At 33.2% G+C, this 27,722-nt stretch overlaps 3 protein-coding genes across 3 annotated transcripts; 1 reads left to right on the top strand and 2 right to left on the bottom strand.

Annotated features, from left to right (window-relative positions):
- Positions 1 to 250: 250 nt before the first annotated feature.
- Positions 251 to 9,927, bottom strand: LOC111483726 (V-type proton ATPase subunit a1). Its single transcript, XM_023130010.1, has 18 exons — positions 9,562 to 9,927; positions 8,813 to 8,857; positions 8,361 to 8,483; positions 6,954 to 7,061; positions 6,651 to 6,764; positions 6,408 to 6,581; positions 5,845 to 5,982; positions 5,419 to 5,526; positions 5,124 to 5,231; positions 4,827 to 4,975; positions 3,661 to 3,814; positions 2,690 to 2,850; positions 2,363 to 2,569; positions 2,060 to 2,243; positions 1,890 to 1,973; positions 1,531 to 1,724; positions 1,308 to 1,367; positions 251 to 1,018 (listed from the first exon to the last, which is right to left on the bottom strand). The coding sequence occupies exons 1-18, from the start codon at positions 9,703 to 9,705 to the stop codon at positions 814 to 816; spliced, it is 2,460 nt and encodes an 819-aa protein (XP_022985778.1). The 5' UTR covers positions 9,706 to 9,927; the 3' UTR covers positions 251 to 813.
- Positions 9,928 to 13,642: 3,715 nt separating this feature from the next.
- Positions 13,643 to 17,192, bottom strand: LOC111484050 (arogenate dehydratase/prephenate dehydratase 2, chloroplastic). The gene is made up of 12 exons (XM_023130463.1): positions 16,861 to 17,192; positions 16,695 to 16,756; positions 16,505 to 16,597; positions 15,766 to 15,966; positions 15,601 to 15,681; positions 15,228 to 15,323; positions 15,065 to 15,142; positions 14,867 to 14,956; positions 14,700 to 14,761; positions 14,473 to 14,554; positions 14,300 to 14,384; positions 13,643 to 13,997 (listed from the first exon to the last, which is right to left on the bottom strand). The coding sequence occupies exons 1-11, from the start codon at positions 17,111 to 17,113 to the stop codon at positions 14,325 to 14,327; spliced, it is 1,158 nt and encodes a 385-aa protein (XP_022986231.1). The 5' UTR covers positions 17,114 to 17,192; the 3' UTR covers positions 13,643 to 13,997; positions 14,300 to 14,324.
- Positions 17,193 to 25,288: 8,096 nt separating this feature from the next.
- LOC111484350 (dof zinc finger protein DOF5.3-like) lies at positions 25,289 to 26,576 on the top strand. Its single transcript, XM_023130894.1, has 2 exons — positions 25,289 to 25,518; positions 25,613 to 26,576. The coding sequence occupies exons 1-2, from the start codon at positions 25,492 to 25,494 to the stop codon at positions 26,354 to 26,356; spliced, it is 771 nt and encodes a 256-aa protein (XP_022986662.1). The 5' UTR covers positions 25,289 to 25,491; the 3' UTR covers positions 26,357 to 26,576.
- The last annotated feature ends 1,146 nt before the right edge of the window (positions 26,577 to 27,722 follow it).

Below are 27,722 nucleotides of genomic sequence, written 5' to 3'. Positions count from 1 at the left end.
AATTTAAAAAAACTATAATGAATTTAAAAACTTTCAATCAATCATAATGATAACTCATGAATCACTGAAATTTAAAAGATTAATGTCTAAATGTGTAGTAAATTCATTCATTTTAAAAAAAAATAATAATAAAAGCTGTTGGATCTCATAAAAACTTATAAAAGCTAAACCTTCTCCTATGGTTTCCACTGTGACATTGAAATGTGCTGGAAGAAGAACAAATATAAGTACAGATAGATGGCACACAATATTGGGGAAGGAACTTCAAATGAATATCTTACAAATATATTTGTGGAAAGCTCTGAGAGCAATTAGCAATTACATTCTGAATATAGAAATAAAGGCACAAGTACCTGAAGAAAAAAAATTCACACAAGCTTCTGGGAGTTCATTTGTATGTAAATTCCTATTCGAACCCGAATACACGAGGAAGAACTACAAGATGGATGGATGTATGATAGAAAGATATCCCCAGGCTCCTCTTTACATCAACTGAACTAATCCTCAACTTATAATATAAGATTATGAAAGGAAAGGAAAGAGAAAAAGAAAAATCTATATCTTGCCATGGTTGTTGTAAGCTGAATCCTTTTCACGTGAACAGATCCACAAAGAATTGAGCCAGGATTTTGTATTTCTAAGTCAAAATCGGGGGATTGCAACTGTCAGATCAAAGTATCACTAATACTCTGCCAAACAAAATGGGGTTTTTTTTTTTCTTTTTCTTTTCTCTTTCTATAAATGTTAGTTCTTTAGGTCCCTTGCTCGGCCTCCTTCTATTTCTTGCCCTTTCGAAGAGCTGCGGTGAGTCGCTTAATCTTCGTCCTCGTCAATGGAGGCGAAGGAAAAAGGTTTGAATTTGTAGCCATCACCATGGTAGAACTTATTTTGAAACTCAACCCAATGGAGACGTAAGGCATGGAGGAAGGCACTAAGGGTCTCCATCATGAGAAGTATGAAAGCAGTGGCAAACGAAAAAACAGCTAATCCAATCAGCCGAATGACAAAGCTGTCATACCTATTGCCAGAACAATATCAGTATGAGTACATGGCTGACATTCGGTACATACAATAATTTGGTTTGTCTCGAGCAGCATAGTAAACTCGCAATTTAGGAGAAACTATTTCATATTTCGGTTTAACTACGACCCTCCCAAGAGAATTCTAACCAACCAGTACGTATATAAGAGGCGATAAATATATGACACGTATTTTACGAGATTAAAGATCTTTTGTATTTCCTTCATTATGCATGGAAGAGGTGAAGTATTAAGAATGGTAATGGCAAAGAGAAGGCTTAAACTTACCCCCAAGCTAGGAGGAGTACTTTCTCGTAGAAAACTGTTGACAGTTCTGAGTGCGCCAAGCTGTAAAAAGCAACAAATATAGGCTCAGCTAGATTTATTATATACGTACGTTATAATTATTCCTACTCAATTTAATTTTGGAAGCTCAGCTACATAGTTGTATTATGTGCAGTTATGAGACAGACGGAGGTTCCCAAGAAATAGCGACAATGCCATGGAGTACCTTAAAGCCCAAAGTCGGAGATACGACGCTGTATTTGAAACTGCACCCAAGACAAATTCTATGGAGTGAATCATTTGGTGAACAAAGATCTCACTAAAATTGAAATCCTCTTGGTGTTGCCTTGCCGAATCAGGTTCCACTTCAAGATCCATCTCAGAGGTTCCAAGCATCCCATAAGTACGACCTTGAAATCTCTGGATCATATCATTCGGTAAAGGGACAGAAGTATTAAATCGTCCAAAAAAATGTTTGAAGTTACATAACTAGCGACAAGCTCTAACTCGGAAGGAAACAAATACCAGCTTGACTAATCAAAAAACATTTTAAAACAATTCAAAAAGGTGTGTGATCTAGCATACCTCTGTGTGAATCTTTTTCAAAATAAAGGGTTTAGGGAAAAGCATCCAAGGCACTGCAACTATAGCCAACATCAACAAGATAATCTGCAATGTTGAGTAATTCATACATCAGAACAGAACATTAGGTTTACATGGTCAACAACAATAGAGACCAGAGTTAGAGATCGTACTTGAAGAGGTCTTTGGCCCCAAAACAATTCGTTCTCACCAAGATCATCAAATGGGCTTAAAAACATGTAAATCATCACATGATAGAGGTCTGCTTGAGATCCAGTGCACCACTTGATGACAATGAGAAGAGATAGATATCCGAAAAGGCTGTTAAGAAAAATCACTTGTGGTACAAACTGGTACCTGATAATATAACATGGAGAGATTTTTTTTTTTAGTCTGCTTCCCGTCATTAATGTGCGACAGAAATTCATCTTAAAGGAAGGAGAGAAACGTGATAAACTGAAGGAGAAAGTAGGGACCTGATATCAAGTGAGCTTCCAGTAAAGCGTGCATTAAAGTAACTCAATATGATCCCTAAGTTCATTTGGGCAATACCCAACAAGATAGATAACTTCATTTTAAGAGAGTTCAGAAAAGGAAGTTCTGAACGACTTCCGCGCCAGCTTGGGTCAACACCAAATGGATAGGCATCGCGGTATTTAACTAACCCAACAGTGTGTACATCACTGTCAATGACCACAAAATTAAAATCATCAGATTATAAAACAAGTAACAACCATTAGCAAAATAAACTGATCCTAGATAGTTTATTTGAGCTTAAAATTATAAAGGGAACAAAGAATCACCTGCATGTGGTATCTCTACACTTGTAGGCAGACGCGCCGAATATATGATACGGAACAGAGAAGAACTCATTGTAGATCAACCCACAATAAATTGAAAAAAGTGACATCAAAAGAAGAACATAGCGTCCACCAAATAGCATCTCCATAAAGCTTCCTAATTTCTGTTAACAATTAGCTATGTATATTAGGTAATGTGATCACACATAGGATACCTAATTAAGAAATAGGTAGTCAAGAGACTCCAGAGATGATTAGTTATTTATTCAGAACCAGGTAGATTACTTAAGCAATCTAATAAAGTTCCAGATGACCAGGTACCAATTTCAATTAAACAGTTCTCAGACAATTATTAAGTAATCATCAAATTCAAATCATTGCCATCCCAAAAGGGTAGTTGCTCTAGATATTCCTCTGAAAGATGAGTGTCCACCAAGGGTGAGAATATCCGTTTAAGGGTTATGGGTAGGATATGATAGTAAAGATCTTTTTGACCTGTTTCGTCAACAGGTTTATAAGATTGGAATCAGAAGCAATGCATTTGTCAAAGATCCATTTATCCTTCTCTTCATGGCTTGATTTCTTCATTTTTCTCCCTTTTCTATCTCTAATCTAATTGAAGTTTCAAATGATTGACTGAAAGATGGTTGAAGATTTTTCTCTAGATGCAGCTCCTTAAATGATGTGTAAGACGCATCATCTCAGTTGATGATAAAAGTGGGGTAAGGTTTACATGATCATCCACTTTAAGAACTCCCCGGGTGAGTGTTAGTTATAGCATCAGCTTCACAAGTGCTTTTTCGAATTAAAGCATGTGACAATCTGCAGGATATGTTATTGATTCTACGGATTTCTTTCATCTAGACGGCAATAACTAATAACGAGACTTCTCTTCAATTGTTAAAAAAAAAATTGATTTGAAAAAAATACGAAGGAGATATAAAATATTCTTTCAGAAGAAAAGGATTGTATACCTGATTATTGAGCTTACTTTCACGAGCTATAAGAAATAAAGCTCCAAGCAACAAACATATTCCATGACCCCAATCCCCAAACATCACTGCGAATAGGAACGGAAATGTAATAACAGTGTAAACTGCAGGATTTGCTTCTTGATATCTAGCGACACTGCAATTTCAAATTAGAGTGTTATACTCAAACTATAATTAATAAAACTATATGTAAAATAAATATGACAAAAAAAGTATCTCCTGGACCATGCACAAACGGTAATTCCAATTCGTATATATCAGCATTGAGAACTAAAAGCATATAATTTATCCAAAACAATATGTTCCAACAATTTTAGTGGTTACAAGCCATATAGAGGGTGCAAAGACCATAAAGGAGGATGATACAACAGCCTAATACTTGCATCGATACAACACTGGCACATCATCGCACTTGCTGTCATGGACAAACTGCCCAAAGAAGGCCATTCCATTATACTCCTGACCTCTTCAACTCCTCTATCTAGATGTCATCCTAAATAGTAAGGTAATTTGGATTTCAAGCTATGGTCTAGAACCCTTATAAGTTTGGTTCCAGTTCACAATTTTTTGTGATTTTCCCCAAGATTTCTGAAGATGTAGATATTTTCGTTGCCATTTTCATAGCTTGACCCCAACGCCTGTCAATACTTTTACATTTGCTCCTTAATCATGATTTAAATCACATAAATGAATTAATTACTGTTAGGTCCATGTGGAGAAAAAGAGAAGTGAACTTCTCTTATTCATTCCGTTTTGCTTGCACGATGTGAAAAAGAAACTTACTAGTTATGATAATTTCTAAGCAGACTAACTTAGGCCCTATTCGACAACCATTTTTTTTTTCCCTTTTGTTTTTGAATATTAAACTTAAAATACTACTTCCACTAATATATGTCTTTGATTTTTACCTACGGCTTAAGAACATTTTTAAAATCTATGTCAAATATAAAAGAAAAATACAGATTTAAAATGAAAAGTAGTTCCAGAAAACTTGTTCTCACTTTTTACATTTAGATTCTAATTCAAATTGGCTTTTAAGAAATGTGAAAAATATGTAAAAAAATGGTGAGAAACAAATATAATTTTTAAAAATAAAATCACCATCAAATATAACTTTAAATATTTCAAATCTCGACAAGAAAACTCACCCATAGGCATCAACAATTTCTTGAAAAGCACTTGTTAATCGGTTTGTTCTAAAATATGTAGGAGGGGATTCAACCGTATCCATCACATGAAATATTATCCCCACTTGTGAACTGCTATCAAATGTTGCTCGTTGCAGAGATTCCTGAATCTGCGAAATTATCAAGGAACAAAAAATCCTATAATGTTAACTACAGAAATGTTACACGAAATTGAACAACAGAAAATATGTCCAAATGCAAAGCTAGGTTAACCAATATAACAAAATAATGTTATAATGTACTAGTATTACAAGCTACCTGAGATTTTGCAAAGATTGGGCACCAGCCTTCTCCAACGAGACATTTTTTAGTGACATCAAAATTCAACATATTCAATGTGTCATATACAGCCTTTTCCCTTCTTACCTGAAAAAAGTAGGAGGCACAATATCACAATGATGAACAATTTACAATTCTGCACATCTGATGTCAAAAAATTAACTTAATTTTCCTTAAGAAGGATTAGAAGCTTCTCAATGACTCAATGTACACACTTCCAAAATTGAAAAAAAGTTTCAGATCAAGAGAGAAAAGTCATTCTACTAAATGTTACCATATTCATCCATTTAATCAAGTGAAATCCTATTGATGCAAGAGCCTCATTTCGGTGACGGATCCCAGCATCTAAAGTGGCTTCAAGTTCAGTGAGGCGTGATGAAACCTGCAGCCAAAAGCATACACATTGAGGAGTCAACGATACTTTTGTGATGAAAATCAAATGTGTAGAGAGATGCAGAATTGAGTTATATTAATTATGTATTTTAAATATTTCTAGCCGATACTATTGATAGTAGGCCAGGATTTAATTATTTCCAAGTAGAGATTACGGGTTTGTCACTGATGCATTTCCTATTCAAATTTGGGGGCTGCAGAATGAAATCCTTTCAAATTTTATTAGAACCAGAAACAAAGTAAGAAAGACAAAATATAGATCAACTATGCAATTATTTTTCAACAACCTTTCGAAAAAGCAACTCACTTCTCTAGTTATCTGCCTTTGTTTGGTTATATCTTCAGGAACAGGATAGCAATTTGCTCCAAAAGCCTCACAGATCTTCAAAACTTTATTTCTGGCCTGCTCCCCAGAGAAAAACACTACAAATACTGATTTCTCAACCTGCAATGATAAGCACATAGCATAGGTATTCATATCAATGATTGACTGCAAACATTTATTTCAAAACGTAATTGATAAAAAAAAAGAGCTGGGAATTAGAAATTTTTATTTTCAAATATTTCAATTTCTTCATATGAATACTAGAAAAACAAATTTCAAAAGATTTCCCTTTGGTATGAACCTAGTTTTCTTTGCAATTTCCGTCCTTAGTTCCTTCAGAAAATTCTAAAAATAGAGGAATCTTGGAATAAATAATACAAGAGGCACCTGGTTACTAAACAAAGCTTAAGGAAACCAAAAGTTCAACAAAACACATTATTTCATGACAAATAACCACAAACAGATTGGAATATGCATATAAAAAGGGGTCGCACAATAGGCCTTAATCCTAAAACCATAAAGAAAGTCATGAGTATGGAGAAGACCATTTCCATAGATATGGGATCCATGATCTGTACATCTGCTGGTGCCTGGTTGAAAAGCATATTTCCCCTTGTTGCACGAAACAGCATCCTTTCAAATCTGAGAACTTTGGATTTACAAATAATTCCACAAATAAATCTCAAACCAGGTTGGCTGGATGGTCCAGGTCTCATTTCCTACAAAATAATGCAGGTATCAGATAGCCTTGCATAGGAGCTACAATGATCGAGTTATGAAAAATCTACCTGTTCAAGTAATGATCCATCCTCGGTATAGTTATCATTCAAGAAAACATTTTCATTCAACTCCCTTTCTTCTGAAACTGAATGGCTATTACTAGACACCAGAAAGACGCTTGCCTAGAATTGCCAGACAAAAAATATTTAAAAAGTTAACCAAAAAAAGTGAGAAAGATCGATAGCAGATCTTTACTAATTTAAGTTCTAGGAATAAAAATATTATACGATTGCCATGCAGTAGAATATTACCAAAACAATATTCATAATTCATAAAAGTTAAGAGGAGGATCAAAAGGCCAAACAATTTACCTTCTGCAATACCATCTTGAATTCTAATAGTTCATTATATGACTGTTGAAGTTTCTCGCTGTTTGAGTTCATTTCAATCAGCTCATGCTCATGATCAGCTAGTCGTATCTGACAATAAAGAAACACAAAATGCAATTAAATGCCGAAAGAAAGCAGTTCTGACATACTATAGAGACTGTTTTGTCCTGCCTTCAGGCAATATTTGCAATTTGGCATTGTTGTTTGCCGTTGCACCAAAATCATTACTCTCATGTTTATCACATTGAAAGTCATCTGAATATGTATGAAATGAAATCGAGATTCTAGCTTGTTGTGCAACAAGCGTTTGAGTCTCATACATCAAATTCTCGAATACCATATAAATTGGAATCCCATCCTCACTCCCACCCACATTCCACTAAAGACAGTGGCTATTGAACAACTCTCCTTCTGCACATTCATTTATTTCCATAAGTTGCCGTTTCCTTTACCTCTTTTCTTTTCTTTCTTTCTTTCTTTCTTTTTTTTTTTTTTTTTTTTCTTTTTATCACCAGTGGAACCAACAAAATAAATCAAATTAGATTGATAAACATAGATTGAATTTATATTGATAAATGAAATTAGTTGGATTAAATGTCTCATTCCGATAACTCTCTGAGTTAATAGATGTATTTATAATAACAAATATTATAAAACAAATGAATAAAACGGAATCTAATTGTTAAACTGTCATAAGACTTGTATATACATAAACCGTTAAAGAAGTACATAATTTTTTTTTCTATTCCATGTATAGCTAACTAAGTTTTACAATTCAGTTGATACTTGTTAGAAGACTACGCAACTAATTTTATTTCCTTCATAATGCAAGAAAGATGATTGACAAAACATTCTTTGAAACCTAATTATAAGTTAGTTAATGTAATTATGGTGCTCCTCATTAAAAAAAATGTATCTACAGGGTGAAATTAAGTTGTTATATATAAAATTCTAGATATAGTAAAGGTTAAGCAATACAATTTATTTCCATTTATTTGTGTAAGGCTATCTACTCTGACAAATAAGGCTATCTACTCTGAAATAAGCTATTTTACGGGTTTCGCAAACAATGTAATATTGGCAACAAAACAAATTTGGAGCCTCTTTATTAAATACAAACAAACCTTTCATTTACAGAAAATGAAAAAATAAAGAGGGGATGGGTTTACCAAATCAGGAGGCAAAGGAAAGATCATTTTTAATCAACAAAGCTTATAAAAGGAGAACAATTATCATAGAATTTTAAGTCCTCTAACAATACTTTCTTGCTAAACCAGCACTGCAGTCGTGACATTCTCAACCAATAGATGCCTATGGGCAGTATACATAACCCCCACCCAATCAAGCATTTGAATGAAGAGGCAGAAAATGGGAATACTTGAAATCTACCTCTAAATTCTCTAGCTCAATATGTTCTTGAAGAATTGGGCGTGTAGATGCCAGTACACCAGCTTTACTGATTTGATCTTTGAAAAATCGTAACTTCCTTGACATCTCTGCACATCGCTTTACCTGTGAAAATCTCTCAAACAATAAAACAACTAATATTTATGAACATTTGAGATGCAATCATCATTAGACACATTGAGCATGAAAAACAAATTTCAAAATCAATAAGTTATAGTATCTTAAGTAACACCTAGATTAATTTCAAAAACAAAGTTCAATCATATCCACAGAGAATCCATTAAATCTGGATATAAATCTTGTACAGAAGACAGTACTCAGTAAAGTATTGAAGTGCATGTCGCAGAAAACTGTCAAATCTGCCGACAATTAGTTATGAATGATAGAAAGCATTCACGTCACATACTTTGCTCTTCACAAAGTACAGTAGTTACCTGGTTAACAAAGGTTCTCTGGAAAGGACTTTTGTCCGCGTTTAACTGCCAAGGAGGAAACGAGAAAAGTGATATGAAAATTTTATCCGACCAACAGCTAAAAGAATAAAGTATAATCCCCAGCATATCTATGACAATTAAGAGACAAGCAAATCGAGTTACTTCAAAAACATTTTATTAAACAGAAATTGTCTAGCACTATAATTTGACAAGCATAATTTAGCCCCCCGGACGCTTGATCTATAAGATTCTCAAATAGTCAAATGCATAGAACCTCCCCATTACGAATTCTATACGCTGTTCAGTCAACGCATAAATACAACCGGTGTATTGTGGTGCAGTTCAGAGATAGCGGAACCTATACATAAATTGCATTGAACAAGCTCACACACATGTACTGGATTTGGACCAACTCTTGAGCAACACTGTAAACCCATCAACTAACATTAGAGTTTTATAAACATCTAAATCTCTAGTAACCGCCAATCAATCCAAATTCATAGTGTTCAATTCGTTTGAAGGAAAGGCGGAGAAGACAAGTAAGAACTGAGAATTCAACAGAAAACCGGTAATTCTTCCACGAAAACGCTGATAAAACCTAGTGGAGACGCCTTAATCTTAACATTCACAGCATATTTTCAACGATTGCAGTGAAGAGAGCAAGAAAACACAACATCAATCCTGTACATAAAAAAAAATGACATAATCTACAGATTAGCACAGTAAGATATGACGAATTGGAAACATACATCTCTAAATTGAAGGATGCCAAGCTCGCCAAGGTACGAAATGGCTCGATGAGCAGACTCGACGGGGATGATAAGCTGAACAAAAGTCATCTTCTCGGAACGCATCAGATCCATGGGCGGTATATTGTCTAAGAAGTCGTCCATGATTGCTTGTTACCGGAAACGAAACAGAAACCAGCGCCGGAGGATCGAGATCTGTCGTCTCTCAGATCTGAAGCTCGGTTCCACAGTCCCTTGGTCCGCGTGGGGTAGGAGAGTGAGATTTCTGGCGCGTCAATTCATCAGTTTTCTCCTCGCAACTGCCATTACTAGAGATCAAAAAGGGGACGAACAATTTTTTTTTTTTTTTTTTTGGTATAAAAATGAAATCAACGCTTTTATCGAACGTCAAATCAAGTTGCAAACGAATGTGGTCGCAACCCCGAGAAGTACTTCCATTTCTATTACCCACATGCACTGTAAATTTTATTCATCCGTACGTCTTAACTTATACAATACACAAACTACAAAGTCGCTCTAATTATTTCATAGTTTAATTATTAAACCCTAAATGTGTCTAATATTTTTATTCCCTTTTAATTATCTATATATTTTTAATTTATTAATTTATTAGATATAAAATTAAATTTTCTATTCAATAAAATTTTAAAACTATATAGATGAATTAAAAAAATTAAAACTTTAGTGCTTAACGTTATAATTTATGTCTTTATTTAATTCGAGTGAAATATCAAATCGTCCATCTTTGAAATAATAATAAATATCTTTTTTTTTATGGTGTCGTATTGAATTAAAAAATAAATTTGAAAATCTACCTTTAAAAAAACTTTGAGGAAAAAGTACGAATAGAATAGTATCTACTAGTGGTGGGGTTTAGTCATTATAGATGGCATCAATGCCTAAGACTGGATGGTGTAAGTCCAACGAGAATAATATATCTAGTGGTGGGTTTGGGTCATTACAAATGATGTCAAAGCCCAACACTGATCGGTGTGCCAGCGAGGACGTTAACCCTTAAGGGAGGTTGAGTTGGATGGTAAGATCTTATTGGTTGGAGAGGGGAATTAAATATTTCTTATGAGGGTGTGGAAACCAAAACCTCTCCCTCGATTAATTAGAGTATCATACTGATAAAGGTTGGGTTATTTTTAAAATTTTGGAACTAAAAATCAATTTAATTATCAATTTTTATTATATAATTTTGAATCTTGTTTAATAAAAATGAAAGAGAGAAACAACCGAATATTAATTGCTTAATTAAGTTAGGTTAATTAACGTAGTTAGTAGCTAAGCAAAAATATTAATCTCCATAATTAATTACATGTTTAATTGACGTGGCGGGTTAAAATAGAAATTGATTGAATTTTATTCCGTATCAGCCAGCACTCGACTTTTGTCATTGGAGAATGCCACGTCACTAAAGACCCCTTTTTAATTATTCATTCATATATATTGCTTTGGTAGCTTTGAAAAGTCGTGTATTTTGATCGGTGCACCGACAGGATTTATACTCGTAGATAATGGAAAATTCAAGTCTTTGTTATATATATATATATATATATGATATTTTGTCCATCTTTGTAGCTTTGTCAGAATATAATATATACATAGAAAACTTTTGAGTTTCGTCGATGTTTAATGATGTCATCCAAGTTCCAAAATGTTATTGATATTTACTGCTCGTTGCACACATTTATAAAGAACGACTCATGAATCATCTCCATAATGTTATTGTCATTTATTGCTCATTCTACTAAGTTTATAAAGAATTGATACATGAGTCAGCTTCATAATCGAGACATCTCATGTTATTGGCTTATTGTCAATTCGTTGTTCAGTATACACACTTATAAAGAATCGACCCATGAGTCAACTCCGTAATCGAGACATCCCGAACATTCATCTATCTGAGTATTAGTGAAGCATAAACCCTTCTATTTTCATGTAAAATTTTTTGTATATGTGCCGTAAAACGACTTTATATGTCAACTTTCGACTTAAGGGGTGGAGCACAATGTTGACGCGTTTGTATCATCCAAAAGTGGCCTTCTAAAACTCATTCCCAAAGTAAAACATCGTCCACGTCATAACACACATATCATGCGTAGCTCATTTATGTCATGGAGTCCAAACATGGTTGGAGATCTTGAGGAATTAAAATTTGAGGGTTTTTTTTTTCTTTTTTTATGGGTTATTTAAAGAAAATTTACATATTTTTGAAAATGATGAATTGACGATTTTAAAATAAAATAATAATTGAGGATCTAAGCTTAAAATTTAAATTAATACAATTTAAAATTCATATCTATAAATTAGAGTGCACTCAAAGTTTGACCAAATTGATCCAACCCACCAAAACCGAAGGCGGCCTGGGTTTGTCATATAGGCCCACCGACAAGGCATGAAGGCTGAAGCCGACCGATTAGATCAAATAAATCCATTATTATATATTTAGCATTCGAGTATTAAAAATATTTAAATAAAATTGAAGAACTAATTGTAGCCAGAAAATTGTGACTTAAAAATTCCTGACCGTTGATTCATTACTTGATACACTTTCCATCTAGTTCAAAAGGTAGCAGCTATATTCTTATTCTTCTCATTATTATTAATTTGTTTTTTTTTAGATGTTTTGACTAATTAAGTGGCTATTTATTGTTTTTTTACTCGAGTGTTGTTGGATAAGAAGAAGTAATAATTCTAACATATCAATGATTTTTTCTCAATGATGGAAAATCGTATATTTCTACTGTCTATGCATACACCATTTTTATGAGAACTTTCTTCTATCTCCCTGACTAAAGAAGATTTATGGGGCATAAAACAAAAATATATGGTGATTCGGGTTGGGTATACTATATTTTATTTATAACAAAAAATATAGTAATTCGGGTTGGGTATACTATATTTAATTTATAACAAAACTTCTGCCCTTAACCCATTAACAAAAAATACAAAATAAAAAAATAAAGGCATTTCATTTTGACAAAAGACCCACACACCTACAATTGATTTTTGGAAAATGAACTGTCTCGAAATCAGAAGGCTCGATGATTTCCTACACCCCCTCAACAAGAAGCTGGTAATCTTTCCTATCAACGACAACAACGAACTCTGTCCCGACATCTTGCCTTCTATATAGTAGTAACAAAGGGATGATTACATATCACAACAAGCGACTCGACAATGTTGTGGCTAAATTTACAAAGTGGATCGAATGTGGCCGAGTTTGCTTAGCAAGTAAATGGATACCATCGTGGTGTATATGTTAAAAGCCATAGCAAGAGCCATATGCAGCTTGTATTGGAAGAGGAATGACCTTGACAGAGATAGATGGCTTGTGTTTTCCAGCAGTGGTGGAGGCTAACACGAAGCTTAATGGCTTGTGAAGAAATACCAATCGACTTCTATAAATTTAAAAAGGTTTTAGCATGACCAGAATACCAATCGACTTCTATAAATTTAAAAAGGTTTTAGCATGACCAATACCATTTTAAAAAATTTATTTGTATTTGATCCCATTAACTTAGTTACCAACTTTGACTCATTACATATCGCCATCAACCTCTCATGATTTTAAAACACATCCATTAGAGATAGATTTCTACACCATTATAAGATATGTTTTGTTCCTCTCTCGAACCAATGTGAGATCTCACAATTCATCCCTTTTGAAGCCCAAAATCCTCAATAGCACAACACCGCTTAATGACTGCCTCTGATACAATATTAGGAACAGACAATATCTACTAGCAATAAACTTAAGCCGTTGAAGTAAAATAATTTCCTCTCTTAGAGTCGGTAAAAAGTAATAAACAAAGCTGTCAAGTAAACACGTCCAAATTGGTGGTCGAATGGTACAAGCCAACAAACAAGGCTTGAATCCTCCTACCTATGTTGTTTTAGCTGATTTGTATTAAAATTAGCAAGCAAAATATAAGCTTCCAGTGCTCTCTAAAATTACTCTCCAAGAGCTTACTTCCTTCCAAATATTATTCCTAACATAAACCTATGCTCTGATCCATCAAGTATTAGTAGCTTTTGAATCACAGTTAGCAGGGCAAACAAAGAACGACACCCCACCCCTCAAACGCGAGATCTAATCCGATCTCTTTCTACTAAAACACAGGAATTACATGGTTCAATAGAAATCAAACAAACAAAAATTGCTGCAACATATTTGTGTTGAACACATTAACAAAGTTGGAACTAAGCAACTCGAGACAATAGTAGTGTAAATGAATAATTAATTTGCAAAAATATACTATATCTGATAAGGAACTAAACTCAATATCTACTGATTTTTATGGTATACCGAGCAGAATTTTCGTATGAAGAGCGACACATCCACAGAGACACAAGCTTAACCTTAAAGCCAACCGACGATCCCTCTCGGAAGTTGAGAACTGAGGAAGTCGACCTACACTCTGTTAATGCTGTATAAAAGAATCAGCCCAGACATGTCAAGAGAAAAATAGCTACACAAGATAGAAGTGCCGTCATAACATTTTTAAGAACATTTTACTCTACTTCTACGACTTCGCAAATATAAATAATAGTCGAATGTGGCTGAATAGATTTCGGGAATGAATTAATTTCAATGGTAGAGGAGTTTCTTAAATAAATGCTTAAAAATCTATAGCTCAGGACTAGTTTTACGAGAGAAGCCCAATCCATAAAGTACTAGAGATACTAAGAAACTTGGGTTTAGAAAGGTAGACCAAGAAATGGGAGATACCGAGTCTTTTGGATGCTGCAGCTTTTCATGGCATACTATTGTCCATTGGATAGCTTCCTAGCACTCTCAAAAACGTAGCGAACTCCTGTCAAACCAATGTTTCATGTCCTATTCACATCCCATTGTTGAAATTTATTTCCTGAATATTGTTTGGAAGATCTGAGGAAACGCACCTTTAAGTGCCTGAGGGCGTTTTGTGCGTTTTGATCGGCCATTGATGCTTCAAAATCCACATAGAAAAGATAGTCGAAATATCTGTTAAAGGAAAAAGGAAAGAACAGGAGAGGAAAAAGGAAGAAACTTCAGATCATTGAAATAACTGGGCAATTCACACTTGTGGAGGAACAAATGTATTGGCAAGAGTAAAAGTAATATATAATAGAGGCTTCAATGGATGTACTTTGAAGATCCATTATCATCAGATGCTCGTAGTGGCTGGTTTCGCAAAGGCCGACTTTCAATCTGTTTGAGAAAACAAACGATGCTTAGCTATTGGCCTGCATGGCAGGTGCCTAGAAAAGAATCACCATAGTCATTAGGCAAAAAAAAAAAAAAAAAAAAAAAAACCTTTGTAAGGTTGATTTGGCGAAGAGCAAAAACTGCAAGTGCCTTGAACAGAATTCCCGGACCTTCCTCTAATGAGAAAACTATACTTGTCTGAACGGGAAGTTAAACATCTTCAATTTGCTTATTCTAAGCACCATGTCCATGAATACAAAGAAGTAGAGGGGGAAAGACTCTTTTCCTGCTAAAAAAAGGGCTAACCTTGAATGGCCTATCAGTGCCTGGAATTATAGGCTCCCTTGCTAGCATCAGAAATCGAGTTACATTGTCAGAGTCATCCTAATAAAAGAAAAGAAACTTGGTAACCGGTGCAGCATTAAAATATATGGGCAAGAGAACGATAAATAAATGCTTAGGTAAGCACCTGAATATCTTCAGCAAGTATATTCAAACCATATATTGACGCGGCCAATGAGCTAGCAACAGCTCCTGCATCTTTCAGATTGTGAAAAGCAACATGCTGCAGAATATCCAAAGTCTCATCAACAATCATTCTGAACAAGCTATCAAAATGATGACAATTCAAACGATATTAACATATGATCATCGGATTATCAAAACTTCTTATAGGGCTGATAAATAAGCATCCACAAAAATCTAACTAGACTGCTCAGAATCCCTTTTGAGCCATTAAAATAACTTGAAGACAAACAAATCGTGAGTTTTCAGCAGCGTAGACCATGATAAAATATTATACTAGTAACCCAACGGCAACTGAACAACCAGTGACCAGGTACCTTTGCAGCACCAGCAGTATCGTCCACTGCTTCTCTCACCAATCCCAGCCCTGTCAAAGTGTTTTCACACTGAGCAAGAGCCTGAAACAAGAACCATGTTAGGCTTGAAGGAGGAGGGGGGAAGGGGATTTATATATGAAAATATAATAAGACTGCTCTGGTTACCTGTGGATGACTGAGCACCCTTTTCAATTCCTCGATTTTAACACCATGATTGGCCAGTAAACAATGACGAACTGCAAATTTTACCTCACCAACTATATGCAACCTATGTCGAAGCAGAAGATCATAGTTTCTGTGGATGCTTCCACCTAAAGAATTCTCTATTGGTAAGACGGCTCTGTCTACAATCCATCGTTCAACAGCCTAGAGTGATAAGAAGGATAAACGAATCTTTTAATTATTTTATATCTTAAATCATATCGAATGGTAATGTACTTATGAAACAGAATTCTACCTGATTAACCTTGTGTGAACATGAGTTACATGTTACTCCTACTTTCTAAAATCTAAAGTACAGATCATGAAGAAAATTGAAAGATCATAGTCTATTTCGCTCTTGTGAAATCACGAGTTCAATATTATCTCTAATTTCTATTATTCTGAAAATTAACGGATCAACTGACTAACAAAAAATTAATATTCTAATTTAACCTCAAATGCTCGGAAGGTTGTAGAGGGGGGAGAAAGCTTTGATGATTTACTAAGCTGTTCAACAAGTACAAAAACACACAATTCAAAGTCAAGTGCATAACACGATGCGACTCATGCGACCAATTCAATGTCAAGGCAAACCAAACAGCCATGGTCATGTTTCAGACTCCCAAGTTCCCTCCGAATAACCGTAATTGAAGCAACTCAAGATGCATTCGTCCAGTAAAATTTTCAGAGTTTGATTACTTACTTCAAAAGCAGCATCAAATTGTTCGCAGGGAACAGCCTCGCAATTCGGATATGCCTTTTCCGCGGCCGACTCGCTGTATGCACCAGAAACCCCCTAAAACCGCACCAACATTCTATCATTCAAATTTAAAGACATGCATTCATATCTAGACCCGAACTTATAACAACGGGGATCATACGGACATAGTCACCTGGTAAGCAACACGAAGGCGAGATCCAGTGGAGACAGAGGACTTGGTCGATGATAGAGGCCCTGCAATACGAACAAGTCGAAAATGAATCCTCAAATCGATTAAACTCCGCGCCACAGTAACATTAGAAATTAAAAAACGAGAGCTAGCAACCATAGAAACGTACTCGGTAGCGTGCTTGGATCTTTGATTACAACTTCGAAATGAGAATCCCCCATGGCGCTCTGCGTTTCAACGCACCGGGAATTCTTGTCACTTCCTCCATGGAAAACAGATTGACATCGAGAAGAACAGCAAAGACGCTTCCAGCAACAGTGAGAATCAATGGTTAAGTTAGCCCTGCGGTCAGACGGCGATGATCTACTGCAAATATACTGTGAATATGTAGCTATGGAAGATCGTGATATAGAAGCCGCCATTGCCGATGAGAAGCCCTTCACAGAGAGAGAGAGAAACGCGTGATAGAGGAAAATCTGTTAGCAGCTTTTACCGTGCAAAATTTTTATGCCCCTATGACAATATTAAATTAAAAAAATAAAAATAAAAAATAAAACGAGTTTTTTTCTTTTCTTTTCTTTTTTTGGTAAGAAGTTATTTATTTATTTATTTTATTATTATTATTATTATTATTATTATTTTGGTAAGAATGGCTTCTTTGTTGTTGTAAGAGGCCATATACTCCATTTTTGTATTTTTGGCCGTGTAATCATTCGCACACTTTTTTAAGTCCACAGCTACCAGATATTGTTTGTTTTAGTTTTTTAATCATAAAAAACTTTTAGTTTTAAAAATATTTTTATCCTCACTCTCGCGTCTTATTTTCTCTTTTGCTCTTGATTTCGATCTCTCTTTTATCATTCTCGCTTACTCTCTTTACGTTTGTTCGTACTCTCGTTCGATAATGGAAATTTCACCATTTTATGAACCATTTAGCAAAATAAGGATTCACCGCCTCTCAACAACTAAATACATACCGAGAGGAAGCTCTCGTTTGAAGGCATCAATCTTCCTTGATTTTTTTATTTCAAAAAATAATGTCAAATACCATTTAAATATAATTCGAACATTTGTAACTCTACTTCTTATTAAAATTTGACATAAGCTAACATGTTATGTTATTTTTTCGAATTTAAAAACCACTCTCAAACACTCACTCTCATAATTAAAATTATTTTAAACAGCTCAAATCCATTTTAAATCATTAAAATCTTGAAATTCTTCGATTAAGTTTTTAATTGGACAACTTCTTTTAAAAATTTATTGATTTATTGATTTTTGTTACAACATTAAAAGAAAATGAAAATTTTTAAAAAAATTTTGCAAAAATAAAATATGTGAGAATGGGAATGTATAAGGATTCCCGTCCGCCCGTGAACATGGGGCCGAAACCCTAAAGGCCCATAACCAAGAAAAGGCCAGAGGCCCATAACATAGAAGGAAGGCAGAGGCCCATAACATTAGGCCCAAAAATACAAGTAGACTTGATTAACGTAAAAGGTTGATTATTAGCTAAAATGATTTTCCTCTAATAATACAAGCCTATTTAATTAATATGTTTGGCCAATAGGTGTCAATTTCGAGTTTAAATAAATCAAAATTTGATGAGTTTAATAGATTGGTAAGAATTTAGTGCAATTTATTACTAATTTGAATTAGTGAAGTTATTCATTTTTTTTTTAGGAGTCTGTCAGAGTTACAACTATAACACTTCATCTTTCCGTTTTAATTCCTTCAAAATTAGTTTGGGTATAATTGAATAATCCGAGTATATTATTATAATTTTATTTTATTCTATAATTATTTTCTAATTATTCTTAAAAATAAAATTTAGTATTTAAAAAGCATACATTTAAAATAAATAAATTTCACACATTAACATTTGACTTTTATTAAAAATAAAAAAAGATGGAATAATAATTCGAATCAATTCAACCTAATTTAATTTTATATTGAAAATTTTACAGCTGGGCGAATTTAAATTTTAAAAAATAAATTAATTTAGAGTCTCCACTTATAATTTAATCTATTATTTTTCTAAATTTGTGATTAATATTATCATATAATAATTTTTAAATAAGTAAAAAGTGGCTATTATTAATTATTTGTTTTTTTGTATTATAGCTAAGTTGTTTCCCTTTCCTCGCTAAGATACGGCTTTGAAAATACTCAGGCGCCGATTACTTTTAAAATCGGCACCGCCCATGTTTAGTTTAAATCTACCTGTCTATTTATTTTCTATTTTTATATTTTTAGGTTCAAATATTCTTTTCATCTATTTACTTTTAAATATTTAATTTTAATTCACCTACTTTTAATAAATTTAGATTTAATTTTTTTATAAAGTTTTTTATTCAACCTTATCCAACAAAGTTAATAATTTCATCCATATATATTTTCAAAGTTTTTTTAGAAAATTAAATTAAGTAGGAACATTAAAATTGACATTTAACCTAATTTTTATTTATTTTAATTTCAAATTTTGTAATACCTTTTAATTCATTACATTTTAATAAATTTGTTAAATTTGTTGATGAATTTCATATTTACATACTGAGTACCGTCAGTTCAGACAGTTGAATTTGTACCCTTCAAGACTCGCTCCTCACTGCAGCTTGCAGCTGTTTGTATATATGATGGAACTCCTCGAACCGCGCAAGGTATAGTAGTTCAACTGAATTTTTAAGTGGGATCTCTTATTCAGTCAACTCTATTCCATGTAGCGGATATACTACAATCGAAAATGTAACAATAAACATGTTGTTTTGATACTCTGATTTGTAATAGTTTTTGAAATAATGTTTAAATTTTTTTTAAGATAACAAAATAAAATAAGATAAAAAAAGATTATAAGTGATTACTTATAAAGTTAAATAATAATAAAAAAGAACGAAATTACACTTTAATGGTATGTTTTAAGCCGACGTTCTTATTTATATTTACGAGTCTCGTATTGATAACCCGACCCAAAATAGCTTCGTAATAAAAAAATATATATTTTTTTCAAAATTATGCTATTAGTTGCAATTGACATACAACTTCACTATATATATATATAGGAAGAAGAAATTGACGTAGTGAATGAGACAATTTTCAATTATGACCTTAGAAGACTTATAAATATTTTATTTTCCTTTTCCAAATTGATTTTATTCTTTTACCGACATAAAAACATTCATATAGAACCAAAAATTGTGTATATGAATTACGTTGAATTCAACTAAATTGATCAACGCTACAATCATTTTATAACTCGTGACTAAAATGATAAATAGGACCATTTTCATTAGATAACAAAATGGAGGTCCACTTAAATAGAGATACGATTTTTTTCAATTAATATTTAAAATAAATAAATTTAAATTGAATATCAATGTTCTTCCATAAGTTTTATAATTAGATTTATTTCTATGTAAAAAAATTTAATTATTTTTTTATATATAATTTTATTTTAAAACGAGGGGCTTATTACATAATAGGATAAAATAAGTAAATAAAAATATGGATTAGATAAGGTTATAATTAAATAAAAATAGGAGGGTAGAGATGTAATTTGAATTTGTTTTGGGGATTGGGAAAGTAATATTCTTTGCTTGAAGAGGGAGGAGAAAAGTGGGGACCACAATAAAAGGCCCAATGGGCCCATTTGGAATAATTTTGACGAAGCACTTGCATCATACGGCCTCCACCACCACCACGCCAATTGCCAGTTTGGATTTATTCCATTTCCCACTCACCTAATAAATCACAAACTCGAAGGAGATTTTAAAATAAATTAAAAAAAAAAAAAAAAACACGTGGGACCAAACATTTAATATATCAATCGTAAAAATAAAATAAAAAATAAAAATCTTCAAATTATGTGTATTTTCAAAATATTTTAACATAGTATTCTCAGCGTCTTCGTTAGCACATTAACTCACAATCTATCTCATTGAGGGCTTACAATCCATTTCTTGGAGGACTAGCGTTTTTGCTAGCATACTAGTTTACAATCTACCCTTTTGGAAGTGTAGCGTTCTTGTTGGCACACTGTCTAGTATCTAGCTAAGATACTAGAGCGTCCAACTCCTAGTATAGTAGTTCACAATCTACCCTTTTGGAAATGTAGCGTTCTTGTTGGCACACTGTCTAGTATCTAGCTAAGATACTAGAGCGTCCAACTCCTAGTATAGTAGTTCACAATCCACCGGGCCTAGTGTCTTTGCCAGCATACCGTTCGGTACTTGGCTCTAATACTTGAGCACTCAAACCCCACCATTAGCAAACATTGTCTTATTTAAGCTTTTCCGTTCGAGTTTCCTCTTAAAGTTTGTAAAACGCATTTTCACACACTTATTAAAAAATTAAAAAAGAAAAAAGAAAAAAGGGAAATGGAATTGAGATCCGACCGGATGTTTGGAGGAAGGAAGACTGAAACAGTGGATGAGAATGGGAAGATTCTTTTCTCAGCCTAAGAAGAAGAACCCAACCCAACCCCATGTTTTTCAATGCACACATTCCCATATTTTATCACTTTTGCTTTAATTAATTAATATATATATATTAATTTTCTTTGGATTATTTTAAATAAATATAGAAAAAACAAATATTTTGTGTGTATATATATTCTTTGACCGATGGAATTTGACCAACCAACTACCACAATGATTAATCATCCAGGCCCATGGGCCCACTCCGACTATTTGGCCCACCACGTCATTTATGTCCGCTCTCTCATTATATTATTTTCCTTTTTCTTTGAAAAAATAAAAACAAAAACAAAAAATAATAATTATAACAACAGAAGTTTGCTTGGGATCCGAAGAATAAGAGACTGTCGTACTGAGTGAAAATTCAGTCACTATATTTGCAGCTTCTATCGTTTACTTTACTTACTACTCTCCGATTTAGGTCTAAATTAAATTCATATATTTAATTAATATATATATATATATATATATATTAGTTTTTGTAATTGTTTTTTTACCCATCTCCACATAATTTTTATTTAAAATATATCTAGATTTAAATGTTTTCTATATAGACTAATTTAAATATTATTTTTTAAAAATATATTTTAATATTGATTAGATTAAAAATTTATTAAAAGTATATGAATTAAAATAGCAAATGAAAATTTAAATCTTCCCATAAAAAATATATATATTAGCGTTATAGTATGATTTGTTTATCGTACTTTTTTTTCTTTTTGTATTTTTAAAAAAAGAATTGAGCTATAATCATAGGAGCTAAAAGAAATTAGGAATTTAATATTTTAGTTAATTTTCTAAAATATTTTAAATAAGGGAAGTAAAATAGCAACAAGCATAGGTCATTAATGGAGGGATTATGGCAAATTAATTAGTCTTTAATAAAGTTAAGAATATATTATTTTTGTAGTTAATCAATAATCATAGCGCAAATGAAAGCTTAAATATTGATTAAGTTGATTAATTAATTAATATTTAAGGTGTCTCCCACTTAATTATCTCATGATTAAGGCCATGAAAGGCAAAGATTCTATATTTGTAATTTTGAACCGTCAATTATCGCATGAAAAGAAATGTTCCTAGCATTATCAAAAAATTTGTCACATGTGTTTATTGCGTCTTAATCAAGAGAATTTTTCTTTTTCGAGAAATAAAATTACAGCCGTACAAAATTAAGATATCAGGAATTGGAAATCAGATATTTTTTGAACTTGACTATTTAAATCAGTAAGTAATTCTTGAAAACACTCTTAAAAAAAAAGACACTCAAACAATCCACATTAGGTGGAGAGAGAAACGAAACATTTATTATAATGGTGTGAATATCTCTACCAAAAAAGTGTATTTTAAAGCTGTAGGGGTGACGATGGTACATAATGAGCTGAATTTTTGCTATTACGAAATATATATATATATATTATTAGGAGTTTTCCATATACTTACAAAATGGGGAATGAGGCTACCTAAAGTAAAGGAACCTTAATTATGGTAGCTTAATTTTTTGTTTTTATTTATTTATTTGATTAAAAAACTAAAGAGGCTAGCTTGACCACTGACCAAATAATGTTTGGCCAGACATAGGAAAAAATGTTGGGTTGTACCTCATATATTTTTATAAAAAATAAGAATTTTAGTATATAGCATTATAAATATTATATTATATTATTTTTTTATATAAAAAATAGTAATTAAATGTGATTTAATAATTTCAGAAATAAAAAAAATAAAAAATAAAACTAAGAATATTTTCTTATTTGGAAGAAACAAAAATGAATTCCATTTTAATTTTTAATTTTTAATATTAATTTTTTAATTGATGAAACGTCAAGTAGCAATCACTGTACGATATTCAACAGCAATCTCACAAAAGACACGACAGAAAGCAAACCAAAGACTTTTTTTTTTTTTTTTTTTTTTTTTTTTTTTTTTTTTTTTTTTTTTTTTTTTTTTTTTTTTTTTTTTTTTTTTTTTTTTTAAATATATATATGTAACGAATAAAAAAATAAAATAAAAAATTAATTTTTGAATATTTATTTATTGAATAATGAAAACAGAAGACAGTTCCGTAAATGGTGGACCATTTTCATCCTCCTTTTATAAATAATTGAAAGCTCTTCTCACTTTTGTTCGCTAATCGTTAGATGTATGATTAAAAAGTACATTCAATAATTACAAAAGTAATAATTACATGTTGAGTATTTAATTTAATTTAATTTAGTTTATAAAATAATTATTAATTGTAAAAAACTTAATTTACTCATCCATGCCACTATTATCCAGCTGTAAATTTGGCTACCCCAAAACACTATATAAAGCTAATTATTTATTTTAAAAAATTAAATAGGTAAGAGAAAAGGAAAAATAATTATTTGAGGTATAAAAATGGATTAAAAAAAAAAAAAAGGAGCATAGGGATTAGGATGATAAGATCGTCTGTCGTTGTCAATCAATGGCCCAAAACCCATCATTATTACCTCAACTCTACTCATCACTCATCACTCATCATTCATCATTCATCATTCAAACCAAACCATCAATCATAAATTTCCTTTCATTCCTCAATTTAATTCATCACCCTATCACTCATCATGCTTCTATCCATTATGTATCAGTCTTCATATTTATAGTTTTGAAACACGTCTATTGAAGTTTTTATACTGTTCACACATTTATAAGTATTGTTTAGCATATTCGTTAGCGTAGTGTTAAATAATTTAAATATATATTTTTTAAATAAATTTTATTTGCTAGTTGAATCAGTACATTCAACGAAGATGTGTACATGTACGTCTGTCTTATCTTTCCTTACTTGAGGACAGAAGTGGTTGGAATCGATATAATTAGGTATTATCCACAATATTAATCAAACTTGCTTGCATTAAGAAAATCAAACATAAATGGTCTATAATTATGCACTTTAATGTATTAACTAACTCAAATAAATTGGCCAATTCCAACAAGGAAGTTATTGAACTAAGTAACTTAACGGAATATAGGAATGTTATGGTAAATTTTGCGTTGGGTGGAAGAGGGTAATGAAACATTATTTATAAAGGGTGTAAAAATCTCTCTCTAATAGACACATTTTAAATGTGAGGCTGACGGTGATGCGTAACGGATCAAAAGTGGACAATAGTTATACATGGTATCAGAACCAAACACAGGGTGGTGTACTAACGCGAACATTGGCCCCTAAAGAGGTTGATTGTGAGATTCCATATTGGTTGAAGTGGGAAACAAAAAATTCATTATAAAGGTGTAAAAACAAGGACGGTGGTCTGTAAGAAAGTGGATTGTTAGATCCCACCTTGATTTAAGAAAGGAACGAAACATTACTTATAAGGTGTAGAAACGAAGATAAACATTGCTTATTATAAGGTGTAGAAACGAGAATGTTGGCTCCAAAGGGAAGTGAATTGTGAGATCCTACGTTGGTTGGAGGCCAGAACAAAACATTCTTTAAAAGTGTATGAAAACTAAATCATGAAGTCAACGCTGATACATAACAAACAAAAATTGACAATATCTACTAGAATAGGCGTTGGGCTATTACCATTCTTGATATATATATATATATATATAAATATAATGTAAACTAATTAATGCACAATAATTTTGATATAAAACTATATAAAAAAGACCACTAAGATCTTAAAACAACAATGTTACTGATATTCTTATTGCTAGGGGAGTATAAAAGTTTTATATTATGAGTGTGAGAGAGAGAGAGAGAGAGAGAGAATTCTTCCTAGGAATGGATATATAATATAATAATGGAGACATTCTTATATGATATTATATGTAATCTTTGTGGGTTGATTTTGTAAAATATTTTAATGGGGGTGGGAAAAGGACAAGGGAGGCGCAGGCACTGGGGTTTGGTGGCTAATGGACCAGTTGAGGGTCGCAGAGGTTTTGGCGATGGATTGCCGGTGATTAATGGAGCCGTATAGGGTCCACTAAATAGTTGCATTCCACGCCACTCTGGGACCCACCCCTCCCCCATCTAAAGAATTCTGGGTTCCTGTGCCTTTCGCCCCATTTCAAACCGTTTCCAGACCAGATACTGATATCAAGACAGTAATGATGAGATCAGGTTGCCTGCCCCTTGCCCCTCTCTCCCTCTCTCTCTCCCTCTCTCTCCCTCCCTCTCTCTCTCTCCCTCCTGTATTGGGGTGTCCCCTGTTGCTTCCATACCTCTATATATCTCCCTGCCTTGCTCCGTCCTCAACAAACCTCTCTCTCTCTCTCTCTCTCTCTCATTCTCTCTCTCTAGCAAAGACAAAGGTCTCTGTCTTCAAACTTCATTCATTCTGCTGGTTACTTGAATGGATCATTCAAGTGGACAACACCAAGTAAGCATATGAGACATAGCTTCTCCTCATCTTTTCATTACCATTCTCTACATGTCCCTTTCTTAACTCTAAATGTGTTTACTTTCACTTTCAGGAAACTCAAACTCAACCCCAACCACTGGAGAACATGCTAGCCATATCATGTCCCAAAGTACAGCAAGAGAACAGAAAGCCAATGAGGCCACAGCCAGAGCAAGCTCTGCGTTGCCCAAGGTGTGATTCGACCAACACCAAGTTCTGCTACTACAATAACTACAGCCTCTCCCAGCCTAGGTACTTTTGCAAGTCCTGCAGAAGGTATTGGACCAAAGGGGGCACTCTAAGAAATGTTCCTGTGGGTGGTGGCTGCAGGAAGAACAAAAGACCTTCACCTTCTACTTCATGTTCTTCATCTCCTTCTTCTAAGAGACCCCACGATCAAGCTGCTAATTCTAGCCGTTTGATGCTCAATAATACCCATCTTCCGGCATCCTTAGCCTTTGAGTCCACTGATCTAAGTCTGGCATTTGCTAATCTCCAACATCAATCTAACAGGCAGCAGATGGGTCTTTTTGATAGCCACAACTTTCAAAATTTGTACTCTGGGGAGGTTGAAAATGGTGGGTTCCCTAATTTTGAAACTTATAACAGCAGCGCTGTTGCATCCACAGCAATGAAGCAAGAGATGGCTGGCAATGGTGATCAAAATATGGTTTTGTGGGGATTTCCATGGCAGTTCAACAATAATGGAGATGGGAATTACATGGGTGATCTTGATTCTGGAAGAGATGGCTGGAATTTCAATGGAAATGGAATAGCTTCATCTTGGCATGGGCTTCTCAACAGCCCTCTAATGTAAGGCCTTGGAGTGGATTTGTTTTGACATATAACTAAACAAAGTACTTCAATTCCCTGTAATATTTTGATCTTATCAAACCTTTAATCTAGTCATTTCAGTGTTCTGGTTAGAGAAAGCAAAGTTAAACTTGGATAAGCTTTTTTCTTTCACTTGTTTATCTGTTCATCCTAATGTGATTTTTTCGAGATCTTGATAAATTTTCTAATGCTTTTCCAACTAATACAGTTTCAAGCGGCCCGTGGATTACTTACATGGTTTAAAAGAACAACAAAACAGAGTCATTTCAAGCTGTTCTAAGCTTCTCAAATTATCCAATTGACTCTAATACCATTCGTCTGTACTATCAACATACTTAACTAGAAACTGCAAGCTTCCAACAGTATAAATTTGCACAGAATCAACAGAACCCAGCGGAAATTGAAGTTAAACACAAAAGAAAAGAAGAGAAAGACTAATCATTAAAATTCCTTGAAACCATATCCAAACTGAAGATGACGTTTCATAATCTAGGCAGTAGTCTGAACGCCGGGTAAGTACAATAAGGGTGGCTGCTATAGAACTTTGCATTTTAATAAGTGTTGTTTTCAAGATATTCTGCCATGATTACTGCTAGTTTATCTCTAAAATCTCTAAAATCCAGCCCCAATATTAAAACCCACCTAGTGGCAGAATTATTTTATAATAATTCACAAGGGTCGGTAGGAACAATCAAGGTCTCTTTCCAATCCAAATGGGTTAGAATTTCAGTAAGAATAAGCACCGATTTCAGGGTAGATTTTTCCCCAAGTTCGCAGACAAATCAAATAGAGAAGATTTGGGCGTGAGAGAATAGTCAACAGTTTGATTTGATTTGAAAATTAAATTACGCGTGCCTGAAACTGTTATGTATTTTCGATGGGGCATTTCGTCAAACATGTAGTGTGCAATAACAATGACTTACAGAAATCTTCGGCGGAAAGCGGCAAAGCCATTGGAGAAAGGCGGCTGCTACTGCTGCTCCTGTTCAACGACAAATTACGGAATCTTCCAAGTTCCGAGTGAGGCTCTTTGCCTATTCAGATTGAACTGAGAAAGGACCTGCAGAGTCTATCCGCCCATATTACCGCTAATAAGATGACAAGGTTTTCGAGATTTGAATACGATAAAACTAATTGAAAGGCCCGTCTATGAGTATCGGGCTCCGCGCCTTTATTTATTTATTTAAATCGGATTTAAGGTTTATAATAATTACTGATTAGCTGTGTTTTTTTTATAATAATTCTTAATTACGGATTAGAAAATTATTACTCCCGTGATTTGGTTTATAATTTTATTTAATCCAAGTAATTTGATGAGAGATAAAAGAAAAATAATTGTTAAAAAAATT

Source organism: Cucurbita maxima, unplaced genomic scaffold (genome assembly GCF_002738345.1).
Source record: "Cucurbita maxima cultivar Rimu unplaced genomic scaffold, Cmax_1.0 Cma_Scf00009, whole genome shotgun sequence".
NCBI classification, from domain to species: Eukaryota; Viridiplantae; Streptophyta; class Magnoliopsida; order Cucurbitales; family Cucurbitaceae; genus Cucurbita; species Cucurbita maxima.
Note: the sequence above shows the minus strand (reverse complement) of the source record. Positions and strands in the feature narration are given on the sequence as shown.

Bases quoted from the DNA above. Each gene is read 5' to 3' on its own strand.
- LOC111484350 (XM_023130894.1), top strand. From the start codon at position 25,492: ATGGATCATTCAAGTGGACAACACCAA. The intron at 25,519-25,612 runs GTAAGCATATGA...TTTCACTTTCAG, and splicing joins ATTCAAGTGGACAACACCAA to GAAACTCAAACTCAACCCCA.
- LOC111484050 (XM_023130463.1), bottom strand. From the start codon at position 17,113: ATGGCGGCTTCTATATCACGATCTTCCATAGCTACATATTCACAGTAT. The intron at 14,957-15,064 runs GTTAGCCCTTTT...CTTCCCGTTCAG, and splicing joins GCACTGATAGGCCATTCAAG to ACAAGTATAGTTTTCTCATT. The intron at 14,762-14,866 runs GTTTTTTTTTTT...TTTCTCAAACAG, and splicing joins GCCAAATCAACCTTACAAAG to ATTGAAAGTCGGCCTTTGCG.
- LOC111483726 (XM_023130010.1), bottom strand. From the start codon at position 9,705: ATGGACGACTTCTTAGACAATATACCGCCCATGGATCTGATGCGTTCC. The intron at 3,815-4,826 runs GTGAGTTTTCTT...TTGAAATTGCAG, and splicing joins GAAATTGTTGATGCCTATGG to TGTCGCTAGATATCAAGAAG. The intron at 1,019-1,307 runs GTAAGTTTAAGC...TTCTGGCAATAG, and splicing joins GTACTCCTCCTAGCTTGGGG to GTATGACAGCTTTGTCATTC.